The sequence below is a fragment of the Arachis stenosperma genome, chromosome 3 (assembly GCF_014773155.1).
Source record: "Arachis stenosperma cultivar V10309 chromosome 3, arast.V10309.gnm1.PFL2, whole genome shotgun sequence".
NCBI lineage: Eukaryota > Viridiplantae > Streptophyta > Magnoliopsida > Fabales > Fabaceae > Arachis > Arachis stenosperma.
Window position 1 is genome coordinate 146,333,170 of NC_080379.1, and position 21,400 is coordinate 146,354,569.

Here is a 21,400-nt window from a genome sequence, read left to right on the forward strand (position 1 = left end):
GCCCACCGCTCAAACAGTTCCTTTATGGTACCAGGCATAGACCACACCTCCCCAACATATCTCAAACAACTACACCACACCTTCCATGTTATCTCACACCTGAGAAATAAATGCTCCACCGACTCTACCTCCTTGTTACAAAGAACACAGATATTATCACTGGGCCTAAGGACGCCTAGTCTAATCAATCTCTCCTTTGTATTTACTCTGCCAATAAGTACAAACCACCCAAAAAGCTCAATCATCGGCGGTACCACTCCCCTCCAAATAGAACTTGTGAAACTGTAGCTCGTTATCTCATCCGACAGAGTCTCCGATTGTAGTACCTGCACAACAGATTTGGTAGAAAATACCCATTTACCATCAAACTTCCAAGCCAAATTATCATCTTTATCCTCTGACAATTTCACCTGCCTAAGCCGCTCATGAAGTTGGTGGACAAGTTCCAGCTCCCATTGGAACAACTCTCTCCGCCACTGGAAGTTCCATATCCACTCAAGTCCATCCCAAAATCCACACTCCCCTACCTTCGATCCTTGCTGATTAGAAATTGAGAAAAGTCTTGGAAATGTCACCTTTAAAGGACCACCTTGCAGCCAGTTATCTTCCCAAAACAGGGTACTCCTCCCATTCCCTACCTCCATCGCCATGCCAGTAAGCATTTTATCTTTTATCCTTTGCTCTTGAACGTTTAACTGACATATATCTTTCCATGGCCCTCCTTTCACTGGTAACTGCTGATTCACTAGCATTACAGCAGGGTTCAGGTTGTTGCATGAGCAAACTATCTTCTTCCATAATGGGCACTCCTCTTTTGAGAAACGCCACCACCACTTGAATAATAGCGCTGTGTTCCGGATCATCGCATCCCCAATACCTAAGCCCCCAGCCTTTTTCGGTGCCTGAACCAACTCCCACTTAACTAACGGAATACCATCCTTGCCATCCTCCTTGCACCACAGAAATCGCCTTTGCAGAGCAATCAGCTTATCTGCAACTGCCTTTGGCATCTTGTATAGACTCAGATAGTATATAGGAAGGCTATTCAGCACTGATTTGATAAGAACAAGCTTACCCGCTTTAGTTAGAACCTTAGCTTTCCAGAGCCTGAGTTTCACTTCCACCTTGTTAATTATGGGCTTCCAAGTCTTCACCAATCGAGGATTTGCACCCAAAGAAATCCCGAGATATCTTACAGGTAATACCGCTTGCTTGCATCCCAGCAATCCACAGGCCTGATCTATCCAGTCCTGCTCACAGTTCACCGATATCAAACTTGACTTCTCGAAATTAATGCTCAGCCCCGACATCAACTCAAAACACCTCAACAGTCTTTTATAATTAAGAATTGTCTCTGTCTCTGGTGGGCAAAACAATATCGTATCATCCGCAAATTGTAGGTGCGACAAACTGATATGCTCTCCCCCAACCAACAGCGGTTCAATGCGCCCATTCCTTACAGCTTCTCCCACCATCCTATTCAACACGTCCACTACCAACACAAACAGAAATGGAGAAAGGGGATCCCCTTGTCTGAGACCTCTTTCCATGTTGAATGGCTTAGACGGCGCCCCATTCACCAGAATAGACATAGTGGCCGTGCTTACACACTCCTTCACCCAATTCCTCCAGCGTTGGCCAAATCCCATTTTCTGTAACACTATAACCACAAAACTCCACCTGACTCTGTCATATGCTTTATGAAAATCCAGCTTTATGATCGCCGCTTTCCTCCTCCGTGCCTTAAGCCAACTAACTGTCTCACAGGCTATCAGAGCACCATCATGAATTTTTCTCCCTTTCACAAAAGCCGTCTGAGTCTCACCCACCAAACCCGGCATCACCATCCTCATTCTTCTCACCATCACCTTCGAGATCACCTTGTACACACAACCCACCAGACTTATTGGCCGGAAATCCTTAATCTCCTTAGCACCCAGGAATTTTGGGGCCAGAGTCACCCATGTTATATTCACCTCTGTTGGTAACTTTACCCTGTGGAAGAAATCCATCACCGCCTCTGTGAACTCTTGACCCAACTCATCCCAGCATTTTTTAATGAAGTTCATATTGTATCCATCACTACCTGGGGCCTTAGACGATTCACAATCCCAAACGGCCTCCCTAATTTCCTCAGCCGACGGAAAAACCTCCAAGGCTGCTGCCTCAGCTCTATCAATTTGCTTCAACAACCCATCCCGAATACCTATACTCGGAGCATGTTCCTGACAATACAACTCCTTGTAGAATCCCCTAATTGCTTGCTTTATTCTCCCTTGATTCCTCACAAGCCGACCATGAATCATCAGAGCATCAATCCTGTTATTCCGTCTTCTAGTCGATGCAATAGTATGAAAGTACCGGGTATTCCTGTCCATGTCCCTTGCATGTTTAGATCGAGACATCTGCTTCCAATGGGTTTCCATCCTACTGTACCATTTTTCACAAAATCTCACCAACGCCTTTCTTCTAACCTCCGTCGTACCATCATATATCCCCTCACTAACCTACTCATCTAGCTTCCTGAGCTCTTCCTCAAACTTTTGCAGTCTAGTATCCATATCTCTGAAATTATCCTTGTGCCATTGCCTCAATGGTATCGTCAAGGCTTTCAGTTTATCAAGGAATGGACCACCTCCCAAGGTCCGCCATTCATTCTTTACCATCCTTAGAAAGCCCTCATGGCTAAACCAGGCATCCAGACTTCTAAATAGTCTAGGCCCCCCTCTCACTTTTGTATCCTCCACAATCAACAAGCAGTGATCGGACAAGCCCCTTGGACCCCCTCTCAGCCTTAAGTCAGGAAACTGCTCCACCCATTCAATATTAACCAGCACCCTGTCAATTCTGCTACAAGATTTGCCCCTAAACCAAGTGAACTTCCTATCCGTAAGGGGGAAATCCACCAACTGCATGTCTTGAACCCAACTCTTAAACTCTTCCGCTGAGACCGATAAATTCTGTAGCCCTCTTCGATCTTCAACTTGCAAAATCTCATTGAAGTCACCCAACAAACAGAAAGGCACCTGGCACAAACCTGCAATATAACTCAACTCCTCCCATACCACCCACTTTGCCTCCCTTTCATGTGCCCCATATACCAAACAGTAAGCACACTGAAAGTCATTCTTTGTTATTACTCCTTCAATACACAACCACCTATCTCCTTTATAACAATTCCTTCTCTTAAACATGTTATCATCCCACATCCACAGAAGCCCCCCCGCCGCCCCAACAGATTCCACAAATTCCCAACCGACAGAACTATGTCCCCAAATCCTTCCAACATCATACTTCGAGATATTCTCCCTTTTAGTTTCTATCAAACCTAGCATGTCTAAATTATACTTTTTTTTCAACGTCCTAATCATACTCATCTTTCCATCCCCCCTCAAACCCCTAATATTCCAACAGCTCACAATCATTTAAACAAATTACTGCTCACCTTCTGTTTATTCTTTGGACGACTCCTTCTTGCCTTTGCTTTTTGTTTCGCCAACTTCTGCTTTTTCGCTATTTCTTCATTCTGAGCTTGCAATATACCCATGATATCCACGTCCTCGTCCAACAGCACAGCGCCAGATTCCACTGCCAGTTCCCATGTAATCGCATTTTCCTTGGTCTGTGCTTCCATAGACATCCGATCATCATTTCCCTCCGTTATCCGCACACTGCCAGGTTCAACTCCAGCCCCTTCCTCAACATGTTCCTCAATCCCCACCAAGCCTTGGTCGTCCGCCTCTTCCTCTTGATCATTCCCAATGGTGTCAACATTTGCCCTGATCATTTGCTGCTTTGCACCCTCATCCACCCAACTATCAGCAAAATTTCCCTCCCTGCCTCCTGAACCATTGCAATTCTCTAACCTTCTGACCCTATCTCTTCCGATTTCCACCCCCGCTCCCAATCGCAGCACCTCTTGTTCGGGCCGTTGGTACCCCGCCTCGCCTTCCTCCGAAACCACCGGCGTTCTTCCCTGAACGGGCGACCTGGTCCGGCCATCTTCTCCCTTCGCGCGATCAACGGGTGTCCCCTCACCGCCCCCATCGCACCCCGACGCAGCAGAGGTTGCCCGCGCCACTACACCCACTGCCCTGTCTTGTTCACAGCCTATCAACCCCAATTCACATACCACGGAGGTCGTCGGCAGCCGTCCATGCATAGGTTGCTGGTCCCATTCAGCATCTGCCTCACAAACCATATTGACCACAGCTTTGCCTTTGCACCCACCCGCAGCCACAGCCTCTCGCGCAACCCTACCCTTGGGCGTTTCCTGAATCAAACGGGTCATGTCGACTCGGTCCACCGTGTTGCAGCCCAACCTCAGCCGACCCGGTTCCCCCCACTCCCCTTGGTTAGTTAACATTGGGCTTTTTGTTTCATGACCCAATTCCCTTCCCCCTAAGCTGCGTCCTGTGTTGGGCCTACTTGGCTCATCCTTCTGCAATAGGTCAGCACGAGGAACGCTTGAACCAACAACCCTTCCTTCCCCCGAACTAAAAACCTACGTAACCGTTCTGTCAGAATCCCCTTCTTCACTCTCACCAAATCTCAGCATATCCCCTTTCCCATTATTGTTGGTAGTACCCTCCGAATCTGTTACTTCAACAATCTTTTTAAAATTCAAAAAGTCAACGTTCATATCATTCAATAGTACCTCTGAGTTTACTATCCTGCCCTTCTCATGTTCCCCCCCGTTCTCATTGCCGGTGATCATGTCTGCCGCTAGGTCCCTCGGCACCTCCGCCTTTCTCCAGCTATGTTCCCCATGACCATCATCAACTACCCCTTCATAAGCTTGCTTCACCTCCACTGAATTCTTCGGCCCACCAGTCACCCACCCCATTTCCTGCACAAATACTATAACCTCCTTCTCCCCAATAACAAGCCTGACCGATTCTCTAATTTCATCAAAGACACATGTATCTACTTGAACCCGTCCTACCCGAAATGAAGCCCCTGCTCCTGTTGGAATAGCACAATGTATAACATTACCCCACAGGCCTCCTACCGCTTTGAATGCCTCTTCCGACCATACATGAATAGGCATTCCGTAGCATTCCAACCATACCTGACGAGCCCCGCCGCATTCTGCTTCCTCCCATCGCCGGATTCGATGAAAAACTTGTAACATTGAATCCAGCTTAAACGTATATGCCTCAGCAGAATGCTCCCCGTATCAAACGTTACCAGTACCTTGGTCCTCTCTATCTCCCTAACATCTTCCACGTGAGGCACATTTGTTTGGACCACCCTCTTCAAGGATCGGAGGTCCAGAGGATTCAGTGTGTACCCTACTAGGCTTCTGGCCAACCATTCCATATTCGCTGCTAGTACAGGTAGTGCAATCCGTTTCATACATCCATTACCTTGGTGAATACGCGCTTGGTCCCCTGCCTGCATTCCGCCTTCCACAGGATGCTGAACCACTTCATTCTGCTTAGTAATTCTCTCCGGCCTCCTTTCCATACCTCTGCTTTGATCCACCAGCACCCTTCGGTCCCCCTCCTACATTTGCCTCCGAAACTTAGCTTCCCCTACAGAGACCGTTTTACCACGCAGCCTGTATTGGTGCATTTCAGCTATAGCTTTTAGGGCACCACCCTTCGTCGTATATCGAACAAAGGCGAACATGTACGCCTTTGCATTCTTCTGTCTTCTACAGAGATAAACATCATTGATTCTTCCTGTCCAGTTGACCAGCTGATACAGTTCCCTCCTAGAGATATCCTCCGGCAGATTATCTACAAAGATAGTAAAAAAGTCCCTCTCTAAGCGATGATATTCTTCTCTAGTCCAAATCCGCGGATCCTTCCAACGTGAAGAGGTTGCCCGGTTCCCACCTCTCCTTCTCTCCGCCTCTCGAACCATAATACGCCCTAGAGAGAGAGAGTGGTTAGCAACCAAAATAGTGTTTAACACGAGTAAAGGAAATAAAAAATATTTGGGCCTCATGCCCAAAAACCATAGCATGAACTGATTTTCTTTTTACCTGATTTCAGACTAGTTTCTTTAATCAACCCAAAAAGATAGCTTAAGGAAAAAGGTCCACTTAGGTAACAAACAAGTTAATGAAAAAAAAAAAGGTCACATGAGTGTCTATTAATTTATAATTTATATCTGTCCCATTTTTTGACTGATAAGCTGTTTAAAATTTTCTTTTACATTCATAGCTTCAACTGAATCATTAGCTCTTCTTTTAAAGTAAATAAATAAATTTTATTTTTTTATTTTATTTTAGTTTTTTTATTTTAGCTTGGAATGTTGATGGACCGAGTAAAACTAGATTTGTTTTTACTCAGATTCGATCCTAAATATACACTGAATCTATTTTTTAGACTCTAATCCAACCCTAAACCTGATAAAACTTAAACATTTTTGGGGCCATAACTATATCGGGTGAAAACCGGGTTCTTAAAACTTTAATAATAATTTATAACAAAATTTATTTATAAAGAAACTTATTTATGATGCACTTATTTATAAAAAAAAAATTTGTTATCGAAAAATTAATATCCATAGTTGAAATTGAATTTGTCCATAAATTATAATTTGATGCTTCTTTGATTTATTTTTTAATTCAACAAGCGTGATTAAAAATAAAACAATAAGCTTATAATTAATATAACATAATATTAAAATTAATTTAAAACATATATATCTTTTTTAATTCCTTTAGGGTGAACATGGGTCAGGTGAAATTGAGTTCATCTTGATCCAAATCCAACTCGAAATAATGACCGGATCAATTTTTGATAAAATCACACCAAATTAGCCTATAAAATGTTCTGGGCTCTTCAGGCGAGCCGAACCACGAATACTCTTAATATTAGCAACTTTAAGCATCGGAAGAGGCAATGGACCTCATACAATGAACCAAGCAGAAAGCAATTGTATAGTTGGGTTAAAGCCGCGACTAAGCACATTGGGGTTGTCCAATCGATCGGGATACCTAGGATTGGAGGTTGTTCAATTCACTGACAAAAAAAGATCTCCTAAACACATATATCGTGGTATAGTTGCTTGTATTATACGTGCATGGGAATAGGGGTGTTCAAATCTAAACCAATCCAAATCGAAAATCGATTAAAACCGCACTAATTCGGATATAATTGGATTATATTTTTTGCCAACCACTGGATCGGATCGGATTTCGGATTTAATTTTCATAACCGATCCAATTCAATCCAAACCGCACAATGTGGTATAATATTATTATTTTATTATTATATTTACAATTATACTTATAACATATTCAATTTTTTATATATTTTTATATTATTCATATATTATTATTATTTAATAAATATTTTATGTTCAAAATGTTATTTATTTATTTATTTTAAATAACTTATAATTTTATTTCTATTGTTATGTTATTGTTGGCTTTTTAAGATATTGTTGAGACTTGTTATGTCATTGTAGATATTTAAAATTTAATTTTGAGACTTGTTATATGTATTTAATTTTTTTAATTTATAAAATCGCAAATCCAATCCAATCCAAACCGCAAGTAAAATCAATGTTCGGATTGAATAAATTTTTGACTCAAAACCGATCCAAACCGAACTGCGAACACTTTACATAGAAGTTTGGCCATAAATCGCTATCCTTAGGTGTGTTTTATGTGTAGCATAGGAAAAGAGTAAAATAAAAAAATATGATAGAACCTGTTATCTGAACCAAAAAAATATGTAATATAAACAACAAATTAGACATTTACAAAATGAGATGTACAAAATGAAAAAATAACTTTTAAATCTAAACAAAAATCTACAACTTTTTAGACTGTGAGACTGCTAGAAGTAGAACTATAGGAAATCGAGATCAATCCAGTCCAGGTGCCCCAAGTCATCATAGTTTATTCCATTTGGGGAAAAGTCATCCAAGCCCACTCCATTTGGAGTGTATCCAGACTCAAGGTCTTCTAAACCCTCAAAAAACTTACTCAAGAGGTCACGGGCAGCAATATTTTCCTGATCACAAACATCAAACTTATGTTAGTCCTAAGATTCACAACATACTTCAATATGAATAAAAAAATTGTGCAAACATATTATAAGACAAATTTGATGAGATCACAAGCCCTTCAATTGAATCTTTCATTTTTCATCTACCATCAAACTTAATTTATACTGCAAACTCAAATATACTTATAATAGGAAGAGCTAAAAAATAATCGAATTTTGAGAGGATTATACCAGCAATGGAGGACTAAAGAAGATTGGAAATAATATCCAAAATAAGTCACTAAAAGCCCCCCGGGGCGGTGTCTGCGGTTTGAAGAAGTTCAAAATAATAAAACTAAAATTTAAAAGCATTTCCTAAAAGAAGGTAATAGCAAGCACATGAGAAAGAAGACCAGATTACATACCTTAGGTACTGTTTTTTCGTCTTTGGAGAGATCAGTCACTGTTGAATTATTAACATTATTAACCATGTGAATGCTTGCATCTGAAGAAGGAGTTGATAGGGCAGGAGAAGTAGCCACAGGTCCCGACTCACATGAAACAGAGGTTGCCTTCATGTAAGAAGAGCCATCCAATGTCATAGACTGAATGGAAACCGGCGCAACCAAAGCAGTTGAAGGGGTTCCCCCCTCCTTAACAACGTGATGATCATCATCATCGTCATTATCATCATCCCAATCTTCTTCATTAAATGGTTTCCTATATTGTGTACCGCTCCGTGGGCCATGACCCTCCTTTCGGAACACCTTACAGATAACATAAGAGTCCTGCCATGAAAAAAAATCAGGAGAACTAATTAAAAGACATTCACAATGGTCACTAGATGTATAAGTAAACAAACAATGTCAAGAATGTTGTTAAGACAAACAGCGAAATTAGACAAATACAAGCTGCAAATATCTTCTTACGAAACAATTGATTGGTGATCACCTGAGCAATTCCTTTGTCAGTAAGGTCTTTATCTTGAAGCCTATACTCATGCATAACCCAATCAGTTGGGGTCCCATGAGGCGCTTTACCAGTGTGGAAAACAAGGATTTTCATCATCCCCACAGTTTGCTTATCATGCTGAACAATAGCCTTGTCCATACCAGTAGCTTTCCAGTATCCATTCTTTATAGCACGGTTCGTCTTCGACCCAATTCCATATTTTTTTCCTCTTGCACAGAAGAAGTACCACTCCAAATCCCCACTTTTCAGATGTGACTTACCTGAAAATAAATAAACAAAAAACGTTTGTTTATTTATTTATTTATTTTTTGCTTCAGCAAACATGTAAGTTACAAATTATTTAAAAAAATTTATATAAGAAGTGATATCGTTTAAATTCTTATGCATTTGTTGCGCCAACACATTTGTTTGTGCGATCTACATGCAGTATTCGATATGCATTTGTTTGAAGGCTTATCATTTAGACAATTTAAGTTCAAAAAAATAGATCTATGTATATAAAGATGTTAATAATGAATTATTTTAATTTATTTCAAAAACAGTTTTCTATACCAAAGATATATTTTTATGTAAAAAGAGAATGTCTTTGCAGCACTCGCATCTTTTTTCATTTCAATAATTTTTTTTTACCAAACCAAGCCTCACTACGTTTTTTCATAACAGAAAAATCCTGGTTAAATATGCTATTGACACCGGCGACATTGAAGAAGTCATTCTTGGCTTGTTGTGTGTACTTTTGTGTATTCATATATTGTTGGAGACGATGATAATGGCTTAAAAATTTTAATTTTGTTCTCAGCCAGGTTTTTAGAGAGAATTTGAATGAAGTTCGTTAGAGGATTGGGTGAACTCTATAAAATTATAGAAGTTTACTAAGAGTTGGGCGAACTCATCCTAAACAAAAAAACGCATTCCAGAGATTAAAGTTAAAATAAAGTGTTTTTGAAAAAAAAATTTCACATAAAAATGGATTTAGGATGTAAAATCACATCTGCATTCAAAGGAGAAGAAATAATCAAATACAAAATAAAAGCATTAAAGAAATTTAAAAGACACTTTTCTCTTTACCAATGCTAAACCAAACACAGCCAAAAATAAAGAGATGCGCTTAGTTCTAACCTTGGAGATTCCAGGGACAATACTGATAAACGTTAATCTCAGCAATCACATTGGGTAACTTTTTGCCTGTCACTTTTCTCTTCAGAAAATACTTTAGAAGCTCTACATCAGTGGGATTGAAATGAAATCCCGGAATTAATTTTTCTTTCTCCATGTAATCTATAATTTGTCAATATAAAAAAAATGTCAAATTTTAATTTTTAAATTTTAAATCCTAATTTTAGACGAGATAACAATCCTAAATCCTAAGACTATAGGTGAAGAACAGAGTCTGCTGTGCATCACAAAGGAGAGAGGATAGTCAAGATTAATAACGAGATGAATTGTGAAGGGTAATAATTATGGAGATAGTACGAAACAGAATTGATAAAAGAGGAGAATCACAATTCACATATGTGAAAGAAAAAAAAAAAGAAAAAAACGGGAAAGGACAGAAGAAGAGTGAAAATTACACGTTGGTATTGGCTCCATTAAGAAAACTGAGAAGAAGTGGGTTGTTGGTTTTTATGTTGTAGTTTGAACTTTAAAATATCTAGTTGTGTAAAAAGGAAAAGATCTTTCGGCGCTAAGTATCACAGATTAGAGTAAACAGTCAAATACTTTTATTTATGTTGAGTTTTTAATTTTTAATTTAGAAAAATCCCTCACTGCCGATCGCCTCTCCTTTAAGTGAGAAGGGGTGAGCCTTCGCTTTTTGGATCGTCTTCTGTCCAATCTCCAATAACAGAACCTTTGAAGTTTGAGACCGAAAAAAGCCTTGGAAACAACTCTTTAAAAACACCGTGAGGTAACCAGATATCCTCTCAGAACCGTACTGTTTTGCCATTCCCTACATTAATATACAAACCACTGATCATTTTTTCTCTCACATGTGGCTTACTTATTTGTAACTGGCAAATATCCTTCCAAGGACTCCCTTGTAAGTACAGGCTGACCACACAGCATCTCATTCGGATTCAAGTTATTACAGGAGCAGATGACTTTCTTCCACAGGGGACAATCCTCTTTCGAGAACCTCCACCACCACTTAAAGAGCAAAGCTGTATTCCGAATTACTGTATCTCCAATTCCTAGACCACCTGCCTTTTTTGGAGCCATCACCACTTCCCATTTTACTAGTGGTATCCCATTTCTCCCATTCTCTTTACTCCACAAGAAGCGCCTTTGGAGTGAGATCAACTTCTCCGCTACTGCCTTCGACATCTTATATAGGCTAAGATAGTAGATAGGCAAACTATTCATAACAGACTTAATAAGAACCAGCTTACCCACTTTGTTTAGGGTCTTTACTTTTCACAGACTTAACTTGTCTTCCACCTTATCAATCACCGGTTTTCAAGTCTTCACAAGCCTCGGGTTTGCTCCAAGAGAAATGCCAAGATATCAGACTGGTAGAGACTCCTCCTTGCATCCAGTAACTGACACATCTTACACGCCCAACCGGAATGAAGCTAGACTTCTCAAAATTGATACTCAACCCTGACATCAGCTCAAAGCAACGTAACAATCGCTTGTAGTTCCTGATAGTCTCTTCCTCAGTAGGACAGAAGAGAATGGTATCATCTGCAAGTTATCCCTTCCAACCAAAAGTGGATAGAGATGGGTAATTGACGTATCAGTACTAACATTTTACATACAAGTTTTATTATTCACTAATGATAACTCTATTTATATTAATATAGAGAGCAAATCAAATAAATATTTAAATTATTGGTTTCTAAAATTAAAAAAAAATTATTCTTCATAAATATGTTTATTATAATTTTTTTAATTTTTAAAAGCTGTTTTACCAAACACAATTGCAATGCTTGTGCTTATTAAAAGTTATTTTTAACGTGATTTTACCAAACGCAAGTGCTGCAATTTTTAAAAAGCTTTCTTTTAAAAGACAGCTTTTATAAGTTACTTTTGAAAAGTAAATTTTACTAAACCAAGCCTAAAAATACAACTGTGTAACCAATTTCAATTTCCATCAACTAATTTTAATATTTTTAATACTATAAAAAAAGCAATAATTTTAAAAAAAATAAAAATCTATTTCAAATTCAGAACTTCTAAATAAAAGAATAAAAGATAAATAAGTCTATTAATTTTAAAATTGACTTGTTCAACTTCATCAATGATGGATGTATTTGTTTTGCTTTGTAAAATAATATAATAAATAAATGAAATATGATGTGGCTTCTGTCTGGGTATAGAGGAGTTTACCTGTTTTTCCAATAGCCACCTGATCAGCAGCTCCCTTCCAGAGCGACGGAACAGTTTCACGAATGGTGGTCGGAAATGAAGACAGACTTTGGACGAAGACAAAATGAAAGCAGAGAGGAACAGTTTCACGAATGGTGGTCGGAAATGAAGACAGACTTTGGACGAAGACAAAATGAAAGCAGAGAGACCCTTTTAGTAGCGATACTGTGCTGAAATGTGTGGAAGGCAAGAAACATTTTCACCTTTGAGGGAGTGAAGAAGCCATAGGAGGAGTTGCTGGCTAGAACACAACTCAGTAACTATGAACAGAGCTTCTTCTTTTCTTTCTATTGGAATAAGATAATTTGGGCTACTGATTAACCTTTTGGGAAACCCCCTCCCGTGAAATTCAAGGGGTCAGTTCTTTTCTTTTTATTGATTTTTATTATAATTTTATATGTTTAGCTTTAATTACTTTGTTAGTTCTTGCAAAATTTTTAATTAAGTCTATATATATATATATATATATATATATATATATATATATATTTTTTTTTTAATTGAGTTCTTATATTTTTTTATTTAGGTCTCTGCACCAATTTTTCTTAGTTGAATTCTTATACAATTAAGATAATTACTGTCAAGAAAGACCTAACGATCTGGCTTAGACTTATTTGTCAACTTTCTAGCTGAAGCATTTTTTATTTACACCTCTTTTCATCTAAAATCCCAATGGATTTGTCAAGTTCATGGATTTGTCAAGTTCACCGGTTGAACTTCACCCATATAATTAAACCATACTATACTCTTACTACAAGTACGATCACTGCCAATGTTATTACGCTAGAGCCATGGTTCAAGACTTTTTTTTTTTTTTTCGATCGAAAGCATCCAATATCTTTGCATGGAAGTGGGCAAAACATGAAGGTTAAATTTGTATTTATTCTTTGCTGCTTACATTAAAGGCACCATGCTTGTGAGTAGTTTGGTGTTGGTATATATATAATGTCATTGAAGAAGAGGAGAAAATGAGTAACATGGAAGAACTGGGCAAGTAAGTTTTTTTAATTTTAATTTTTTTTTTTTTTACATGAGAGAGATGGGTGGATGTATGAGTTCCCAATTCCACATTTGTCAGTAGTGTTGGTGTTAGCCCGAGTTAGAAAGACAGAGAAGGGGGAATAGGACAATACAAATCCCTGGCAATTTGCATGAAAACCATATTAATGTATATCACATTATAATATCATTTACATATATTTCACCAATTTAGTTTCCATTTTAAAATTAAATATTGCAAACAATGCAGCAACATCATTAACAAATTTCAATTACAATTTTCCGGAGTGAAGTATTGAAGAATCAAATCTGGGAAGACAGATGCGTTGAACAGCTAAGATCATTACCAAAAATAACAGAGTAGTTGCCCAACACCGTAGACCTGCCCACGATTTCTTCCATGAAAGGGTCATGCAGAAGAGTGTGCTGGCCCTGCATCTGACTCTGCATGAATCCGTAATTGCACCACGTAGAACATCCAACGTGAATCCGTTCTATTCCCCAAAAATACCTGTACACTGTACTATCCAAACGCTTAGGAGGCTCATGCAGCTTCTTTCACCAAGTAGCAGCTTCATGCACATGAAGATGTAATGAAAGAAAAGATAATATAAAAGACCCAGGATTCAGCAAATTTGGCCTGGTGTACTGTTAACGTATTTTGGTTCTTAGAATCTTCCTCCTATCAGGAGAAAAGAGGTTGCTGCATGCCACCACCTATTATCCTTCACTCTGTCAAAAACCTCAAAAGTGTCTCCACTGAGAATCAATTGACACGCAAGCTTGGTTAAAAATGGAACAAGCAAGTGATCATTATTAACCTATTATCTCACAATATTCCATTCAAAACTTTCTGGTAATAATCATACTGCCGTGTCCTCCACGCATCCAGACTACTGCTAATAAGTGAAAGCACCAAGGAGACACATTGCTGCCAGAAGGAAAAAAAAGGTTAAAATCACATCCAAAACACTGTAATTACGAAAGAAATGTTATTATTGGAACCTCTTCTGTTAAACTCAGATGAAATCGCTTTCGTAAGTTCTGTATTGTTCTTGCACCGCCTTTAAAGCATGGAAAACCTGAGTCCTGATTCCAACATAAGCGTAATTTTTTAAGAATGAAAAAAGTACAAACCCAATATGAATTGGGAGTATTACTGAATGAAGCTAACATTTGTATTACCTGCAACATCTCGACAAGAAGAATAATTCGCTCAGCATGCTTGCGGCAAGTAAGGAACCCTTGAATGCATAAAACCTGGGGTAACATGACAAAGCAAGCAGACAAATTTAGAGCTAACAATAGCATATGCAATTTGAAGTTTCTCAAAAGATTAGTTTCATTAGCACCTTGAAGTAATCAAAGAACTCGCTTGGAACACCTTCAGCATCAGAATCCATGACCTAGCACAATTATATTATTGTGAATTTGTGAACAATGTTATAGAATCTAACACCCAATGAAATAGATATAATTTAAGTTTACCTCAAGAAGCTCTCGGGTTAACTTGAAAGGTGCACTTTCAAAATTAACACCGCCAGGTGAGTTGGAAAGCATGAAGCCAAAATCAATATGTATGATGTGACCTTCTTCATCCAATAAAAGGTTTCCATTATGCCTATCCTTCACCTGAATAGGAAAAAGGGCATAAATGAGAAATAGAAAGAATACAATTTGATAACAATAAACTGCAAAATATTGCTAAAACTCTCATTGAAATAAGACAAGGACCAGTCACCAAGGGGCTTCAAACCTGTAATAGGTAGCACACAAGGGAATACCCAGCCATACTCTCGACAAAGTTCCTCTGAAACAAACAAATATACTAACAAGGTAAAAAAGGAAAGGGAATCATCTATATTTTTAACACAACAAGGTGCATCAAACAAGTTAGAATCAATAAAATGACAAAGAAACAGTTTATGCCAAGGATTACAAATTTACAAGAACTTGAGTGATAATTTTAATCATGGTCCATTTTCCTTTACTTGATTGTGCAAGGAGGCAACTTTTTCATGTAGTTTAGTTAAAATACATCAAGGGAGGAAGGATAGGAGTACTGCTAAATAACCAACCAAAACAATTGGTTCCGGTTCAGCTCTTTTCTCGAAACAAAAACATCAACCTTTTCAAGAAAATGTGAATTTAGTGTTACAAAATGAGAGAGCAAAAGGGACATATAAAACAAAACATGATATATAGTAATGAAACCTAATTAAGAAGGCATTAAAAATCATAAGATAGACAATTTCTGTCAACAGCAACATTATTGTAATTGCATCTGTAAATTACCTGGGCAAGTTTGAAACTTGGAGAATTTTCTTGATACTTGGCATTGAAGAATTCACGCAAACTTGAGATGTTGGGATGTCTACTTTTGATTGAATGTAGAGAAGCCTAAAAAAGCACAAATTCTTTTAATAATGAAGACAAAAAGTTAATACATTTCAACGGATTTAAAGTGGTGTAAGCTGAGAAATACCGTATCTGGAATCGTTTCAATAAGAGCCGTATACGAAGAAGTACATAAAACTTCATAAGGGCGCAACCAAAGAGGTAGTCCAGCTTCTTGGAAAATATCTGGCAACAAAATCCATCAATTTATTAAGCAACATGTTATGAACACACCCAGACAAGACTCAGCATCTTAGTTCAAACTTAATGAGAATGAGCTAAAAATAAGATCTCATCTCGAGCAATTATCACCAAGTTAGAGGGTGTTAAGTTACTACAATGGAACTTCAGCTGATATCTACAAACTGATATCATTTATTGTATAAGAGGAGCTTACACGAGTTTACACTGACCTGTTTTGACTTTTGACAAAGTCAACAACAGACGTCTTGTTCACTAAAGGAAGTCAACTATATGAATCAAACAAAAGCATTGCAATAACTAATAAGCTAACAACTAAGCCTTGAAAAAGGAAATCAAGATATAAGTCTTTTCTATGGTATGGTTGTCGCAAAGGTTGTTTGTTTGCTAGAACAGAGTAAAAACCTGTTCTGGTGTTTCAAATACCAATAAATCTTCCTCCAGCCTAAAAATGGTAGGTAACTAACTAAAGGGAAAGAAAATGAAAAAATGCCTTGGTCAGGAATTTTGCTGTTTAAATATCTTGATATTTTCTCTTTCCTTATTATTTATCACTTTGAGGTGCAGTTTGGGAAATGCTCACAATTTGAACATCAATTGAGAAATGGATTTACCAAAATTGGAAGATTGCAATATAGGAACAAAATGGAACAAGAAAATTAAACTATAAACATGAAGGAGGGGTAGGGGTGTAGGAAAGATCTGAGAGATCACCTACCATAGAAGTGAGAAATAAGTTGAACAGCCAGATGTTCCTGTCTACAATCATCACCACTCTTTACAATAACCTATGGGAAATGCAAAAATTGTACTGTAATGCACAAACGATTGGTAATATAAAGCACATATTCCAAACTGAAAATGTGAAGAAATCTAGAACAAAAAAACGACCACACTTTACATAATCATAGGTTGTACATCATTTTTATGTTATACATAAATATTTTACAGTTGTTATTTATGATTGAGTTCATGTGTACATATGAAGCAAATTACTTTGGTTGAAAAAGGCACTTACAGATCGCAGATCCCAACCAGGTAACTTCCCATTTTCGGAAGCTTTGCGTATTCTCTCTTTCTTCACCTCCCAAAGTTCACCAGATAAGGCGTCACTGGCTTTGGGAGTAATTCCATTAACCTGTTAGGATGAATCAAGTCATATATGACAACTACATGTTGCTAATGTCAAATAATTAAAACAAAACCTTAACAACAATGTCTTACACTTGGTTGTGCATCAGATGAATCTTGACCAGAACTTCTCAAAGGGAGTCCAAGAGGTGCTTCACCTTTTGCTGCCGCGGCCTGCCAAAGATTCAAATGTTGATATCATAACATTTTCTCATAATTATGATAAAAAAATATATATATATTAAGGTGGACTTTGCCAACCATTGGTTTCTTTCATTATAGGCTGCGCAAACATGCACCTTTGCCAATTCTGACACCAAATCAAGGCTCTTGGTAGGTGCTTAGACAAAAGTATTGTAAATGGTGGCACTAATAACTCTAAAAACAACATAAAAGCTCACCTTTACTTCTTCTATTGCAATTGTACTTGGAACACGGCGATGTTCCTTCCTCCGAGGTGGTGCTTGATCCTCAATATCTTCCAATCTAACCCCAGGATCAGCTGTCAAGACTACTCGTACCCATTCCAAATCACTGTCATGTCCTGCTTTTCCGTGTACACCCTTTCTGTGAATTGAAGCAATATTTCGAGTACTTCCAGGTAGTTTAGCCAATTCAGTCTTCTCTGTCTGTCGAGGTAATTGTTTCTCCACAGAAAGATTCACACTAACAAATTTATTTTTTGCCTCGGGTACATGGGTCATTGCCTGATCAATTGCTTGAGCAGTAGATCTTGACATCCTATCGTTGCTATTTCGATATGCTTCTTGTGCTGTCCGTAATGGATAAGCCCAAGGGGGTGGCTTGTGCAATAGAGCATCTCCATTTGCCAAAGGAATTCCACCTTGGGAAAGTTTCTGGGAGCTAGATGCCTCCTTGGAATTGCTACAGCAAATAATTGATAGAGAGAGGAATATATAAAAATATGCTTTTCAATTTACTTTACTATTTACTATTTTTTACAATGCTGAATAGTATTATCCAAGTACAAGTAATACCTTGGAATTTCACATCTCAAAACTTCAACACAGATTAGGTAAGGTGCCTTCTCTCTAGAATTCAAGAGAACAGCTTCATCTTCAGGTATATGCAGCACACGATACATGCCCTTTCCCAACGGAAAACATACTCCTAGGAACATATGACAAGCAAGATTCATATAGATGTAAGAAGATAGTTGAGATATACATATATAGTAAGCAAAGGGAAGCAATGTAACTTAATTGCCGCGTCTTGGAAATAAATTTAAACCTTCGACTGGAAACAACTACAAATAGAAAAATCCAAAGCATGAGGTGAACTTCAGATATATAACACATGTAGTTAAGGATTACCTCCATTGTTCTGAGCATCTGTTACATGTAAATTGATCTCTACAAGTGACTAGAAACATAACAACAAAAAATGTGTCAGAAAGACTGAAATGGAAAAGGATCAAGGACATATCTAGAATACAAACATATTTGAATCTCTATAAAAATTAGATGAAGAAACTAGAAGGCATTGAATAAAAATGTAAGAAAAAAACCTCACGCAGAGCACTTTTTCGATCTTCAATTGGAAATACATCCACTAAGCCATATGATGTCTCACATAATGATTGCACAAACTCCAGTGAATCATGGTAAGCTCCTTTGCGAAACTGAGATGCACTAAATGGTAGTGGGGGCTTTGTGGTTGATTTTTCATTTTGTTGCTTTGGTGATCCAGGATGCTTCTGCCAAAGTAATATGATAACCCCGAAATGAGACATAATAATGAAATATGTCTGGAACTAAACCAAATGATAATTTATAAACAACTATTCAACAAACCTCTTTCTGCTTCTTTGATCCCAATAACTCTGAATCTTCTATTGATCGGTCACGATCTTTAAATAATTTGCGAAAAAAATTCTCTGTACCTGGACTACTCTCAAACAAGCCACCTTTATTGCCATTTTCATTGGCGGGACTACGTTTAGCATCTTCTGGGTGCACCCGAAACAGTCTTTTGAACAAGGAAAACTCGAAAAGCTCTTCTTCCTCACCATTGGCAGTGCCCTCTTCAGTTTTATCGTTTGTATCTTTCTTGTCCTCAAATTTATCCTTGAAAAACTTCCTGATAAACCCTTCTTTTTCATCTTCTTCCACAGGTTTGACACATTTCTCTTCAGAATTAGCAACTCCGTCATTTCTATCAGTCCCCTCCTTTCTATCTTCAGATTTCTCCCGGAAAAACTTTCGGAAAAGCCCCTCTTTCTCTGCATCTTCAATTGTTTTAGTGTGAGTTCCATCCTCAGAATCATTCTTGCTATCACGAAACAATCTCTTAAAAAATCCCTCAGAACTTGAGGTCAAATCCTCATCCTCGCCTCTATCCCTCAATAATCTTCGAAGGAAACCATCCTTTTCAGAGTCTTCTTCGTCACCCTTACTATCCCTACTGCTTAATAACCTTTTAAAAAAATTATCCTTTTCAGAGTCTTCGTCATCTTTTTCAGATGACTTCCGAAAGGAAAATGCATCTCGTATTTTCTGGCCTAGCTCGTCCTCACCTTTGCTATCTTTTAGAAGTCTCTTGAAAAACCCATCCTTTTCAGAATCATTATTGTCTTTATCCACTGACTTCCTAAAACGCAAAGCATCTCTAAACTTTGGACTTGGAATAAGCTTCTTAAATATCTTGTTCTCATCAGGAGATAAAGGATTGCCATCCTCTTGCACAATGTTCCCCGAAGGAGGTGAGAACGATAAAGACTTCTGTGACGGCGGGGAGGATGTCAGAGACAAAAAGCGAGATTTCGAAGACAGTAACCTATTCAACTTGCCTCCAGAACTCGGAGTCTCGGTTTGAGGGCGAATCAAGGGAGGCCACTCGCCCATCAAGGTGGCTGCAATCTGGCACTTCTCCATAACCCTACTAATCCCTTCATTGTCATCAGAATCCTCAAGCTCGGCCAACAAGAACCAATGCACTTTCAAAGCAATCTTAAGCGACTTGGCGCACACATCTATGACAAACTTATCCAAGGAGGGGCTGGGCTTGTGTATCATCATGTAACATACTTGGAACAAATAACTCTCAATCCCCTGCAAGGGAAGAGTATACATTCTATTACAGAGATAATCACGCACCCCGGCGTGATCATGCTTGTACAAGTAGCTAACAGCAATCCACTCACAGAAGAAATCCGAGTCAAAGAACCTGATGAGCCAGCCGTTTTCACTTGACTCACCGGTGAGGTTCGACCTCGACGTGATTTCCCTGGGCTCATCAAAACCACGAATGAACCCGAGTAGCCTCACCATTCTCAATTTACTGTCATAAAAGGGAAACCCTAATTTCAATTGGATCGGATTCAAAACAACAAAAGCATGCTAGTTCTACTTCTACCCTTCCCATATAAACCCTTAAATCCGCTTAAACCTTCGCCCAAAACCCTAATCCTACATAAAACGAGGATACAGCTCTCACCAGTTGTCTACCTCAGGTGCCTATCACAGAACCCGAGTACCAAGAAACTGATCAGAACTTCTTATGCCCAATCATGCAACTACAGAGCGGCAAGTCGCTTCTTGTGGAGAAGACCAAGAGCAACAAAAACAGAAGCTAGAGATGAAGCAACCAGGGAACTCTTCTTGCAACAGAACTAAACCTGGAAATGGAGGTAAGGAAGATTCCAAAGCAGCGAGGAGAATGTGAATTTTGATTCTGCTGAGTGTGAAGCAGCGTGGAATCGGATCGTAGGAGGTAGCAGAGGATGATCTGTGTCTTTCGGCAGCTTAATGGAAAAGACAGTGTTTTAGAAGAGGGGAGTGGCGGTGGTTGCGGTGGGGCGGTGGTGGTCGTTGTTGCTTTTTGCAGAGTGTGAAAGACGACGCAGGTGACGTGCTAGTTAAATTTGAAGTTTGATTGTTTGAACATTAAAATTGTCACAAAAATACGTGAATAACTTGAAAGCTGCTAAGATGCGCATAGCTGTAAGATGCGCACTAGATGGCGCGTGGTATTTATTAATTTTATTTTTTATCTTTTAATTTTGGTCAACCGTGTAAATATAAATTAATGGGCTAAATATAAATAAAATAATTGGGCCTAGATTTCACGGACGTTATGCTTCCGCTTTACATGAACATTAGCACCGCTACTTTATTGTTTGGTAGATTCATCGATTTTTTTTCGGACCTGATGCCCTGACCTCTTTTCAGCCATCGACCTGATATCCCGCCTATTGGGCTTCCATACCATCATCTTTGGCATTTATCGAAGAATTGCAACAAGGTTTGGTTGTATGTTTTTGGTCACTCTAAAGAGTTCTTCACTTAAAGGATGAAATGAAAATAATGAATTCTATTTCAATTTAGGATTATTGACATTTGCAGCATTTTTGCATGGATATCTTC

The 21,400-nt window shown here is 38.5% G+C and overlaps 2 protein-coding genes across 3 annotated transcripts; both read right to left on the reverse strand.

The window, feature by feature from the left end:
* Positions 1 to 2,507: 2,507 nt before the first annotated feature.
* LOC130966843 (uncharacterized) lies at positions 2,508 to 3,335 on the reverse strand. Its single transcript, XM_057891665.1, has one exon. It carries the CDS (start codon positions 3,333 to 3,335, stop codon positions 2,508 to 2,510), a length of 828 nt encoding a protein of 275 aa, XP_057747648.1.
* A 10,074-nt stretch (positions 3,336 to 13,409) lies between these two features.
* Positions 13,410 to 20,927, reverse strand: LOC130968022 (phosphatidylinositol 4-kinase beta 1-like). Of its 2 annotated transcripts, XM_057893098.1 has the most exons (17): positions 20,472 to 20,927; positions 18,830 to 20,315; positions 18,544 to 18,732; positions 18,350 to 18,398; positions 18,014 to 18,146; positions 17,417 to 17,900; positions 17,109 to 17,189; positions 16,903 to 17,022; positions 16,603 to 16,672; positions 15,772 to 15,869; positions 15,582 to 15,686; positions 15,043 to 15,096; positions 14,775 to 14,918; positions 14,639 to 14,692; positions 14,472 to 14,546; positions 14,292 to 14,375; positions 13,410 to 14,217 (listed from the first exon to the last, which is right to left on the reverse strand). In XM_057893098.1, exons 2-17 carry the CDS (start codon positions 20,303 to 20,305, stop codon positions 14,116 to 14,118), a joined length of 3,318 nt encoding a protein of 1,105 aa, XP_057749081.1. In that variant the 5' UTR covers positions 20,306 to 20,315; positions 20,472 to 20,927; the 3' UTR covers positions 13,410 to 14,115. The 2 variants fall into 2 exon arrangements, with proteins under 2 accessions (XP_057749081.1, XP_057749080.1); XM_057893097.1 differs by having other exon boundaries at positions 18,830 to 20,927.
* Positions 20,928 to 21,400: the final 473 nt, after the last annotated feature.

Bases quoted from the DNA above. Each gene is read 5' to 3' on its own strand.
- LOC130968022 (XM_057893098.1), bottom strand. From the start codon at position 20,305: ATGGTGAGGCTACTCGGGTTCATTCGTGGTTTTGATGAGCCCAGGGAA. The intron at 17,901-18,013 runs GTATTACTTGTA...TATTTGCTGTAG, and splicing joins TTGAGATGTGAAATTCCAAG to CAATTCCAAGGAGGCATCTA. The intron at 17,023-17,108 runs GTAAGACATTGT...TCATCCTAACAG, and splicing joins CATCTGATGCACAACCAAGT to GTTAATGGAATTACTCCCAA.
- LOC130966843 (XM_057891665.1), bottom strand. From the start codon at position 3,335: ATGCTAGGTTTGATAGAAACTAAAAGGGAGAATATCTCGAAGTATGAT.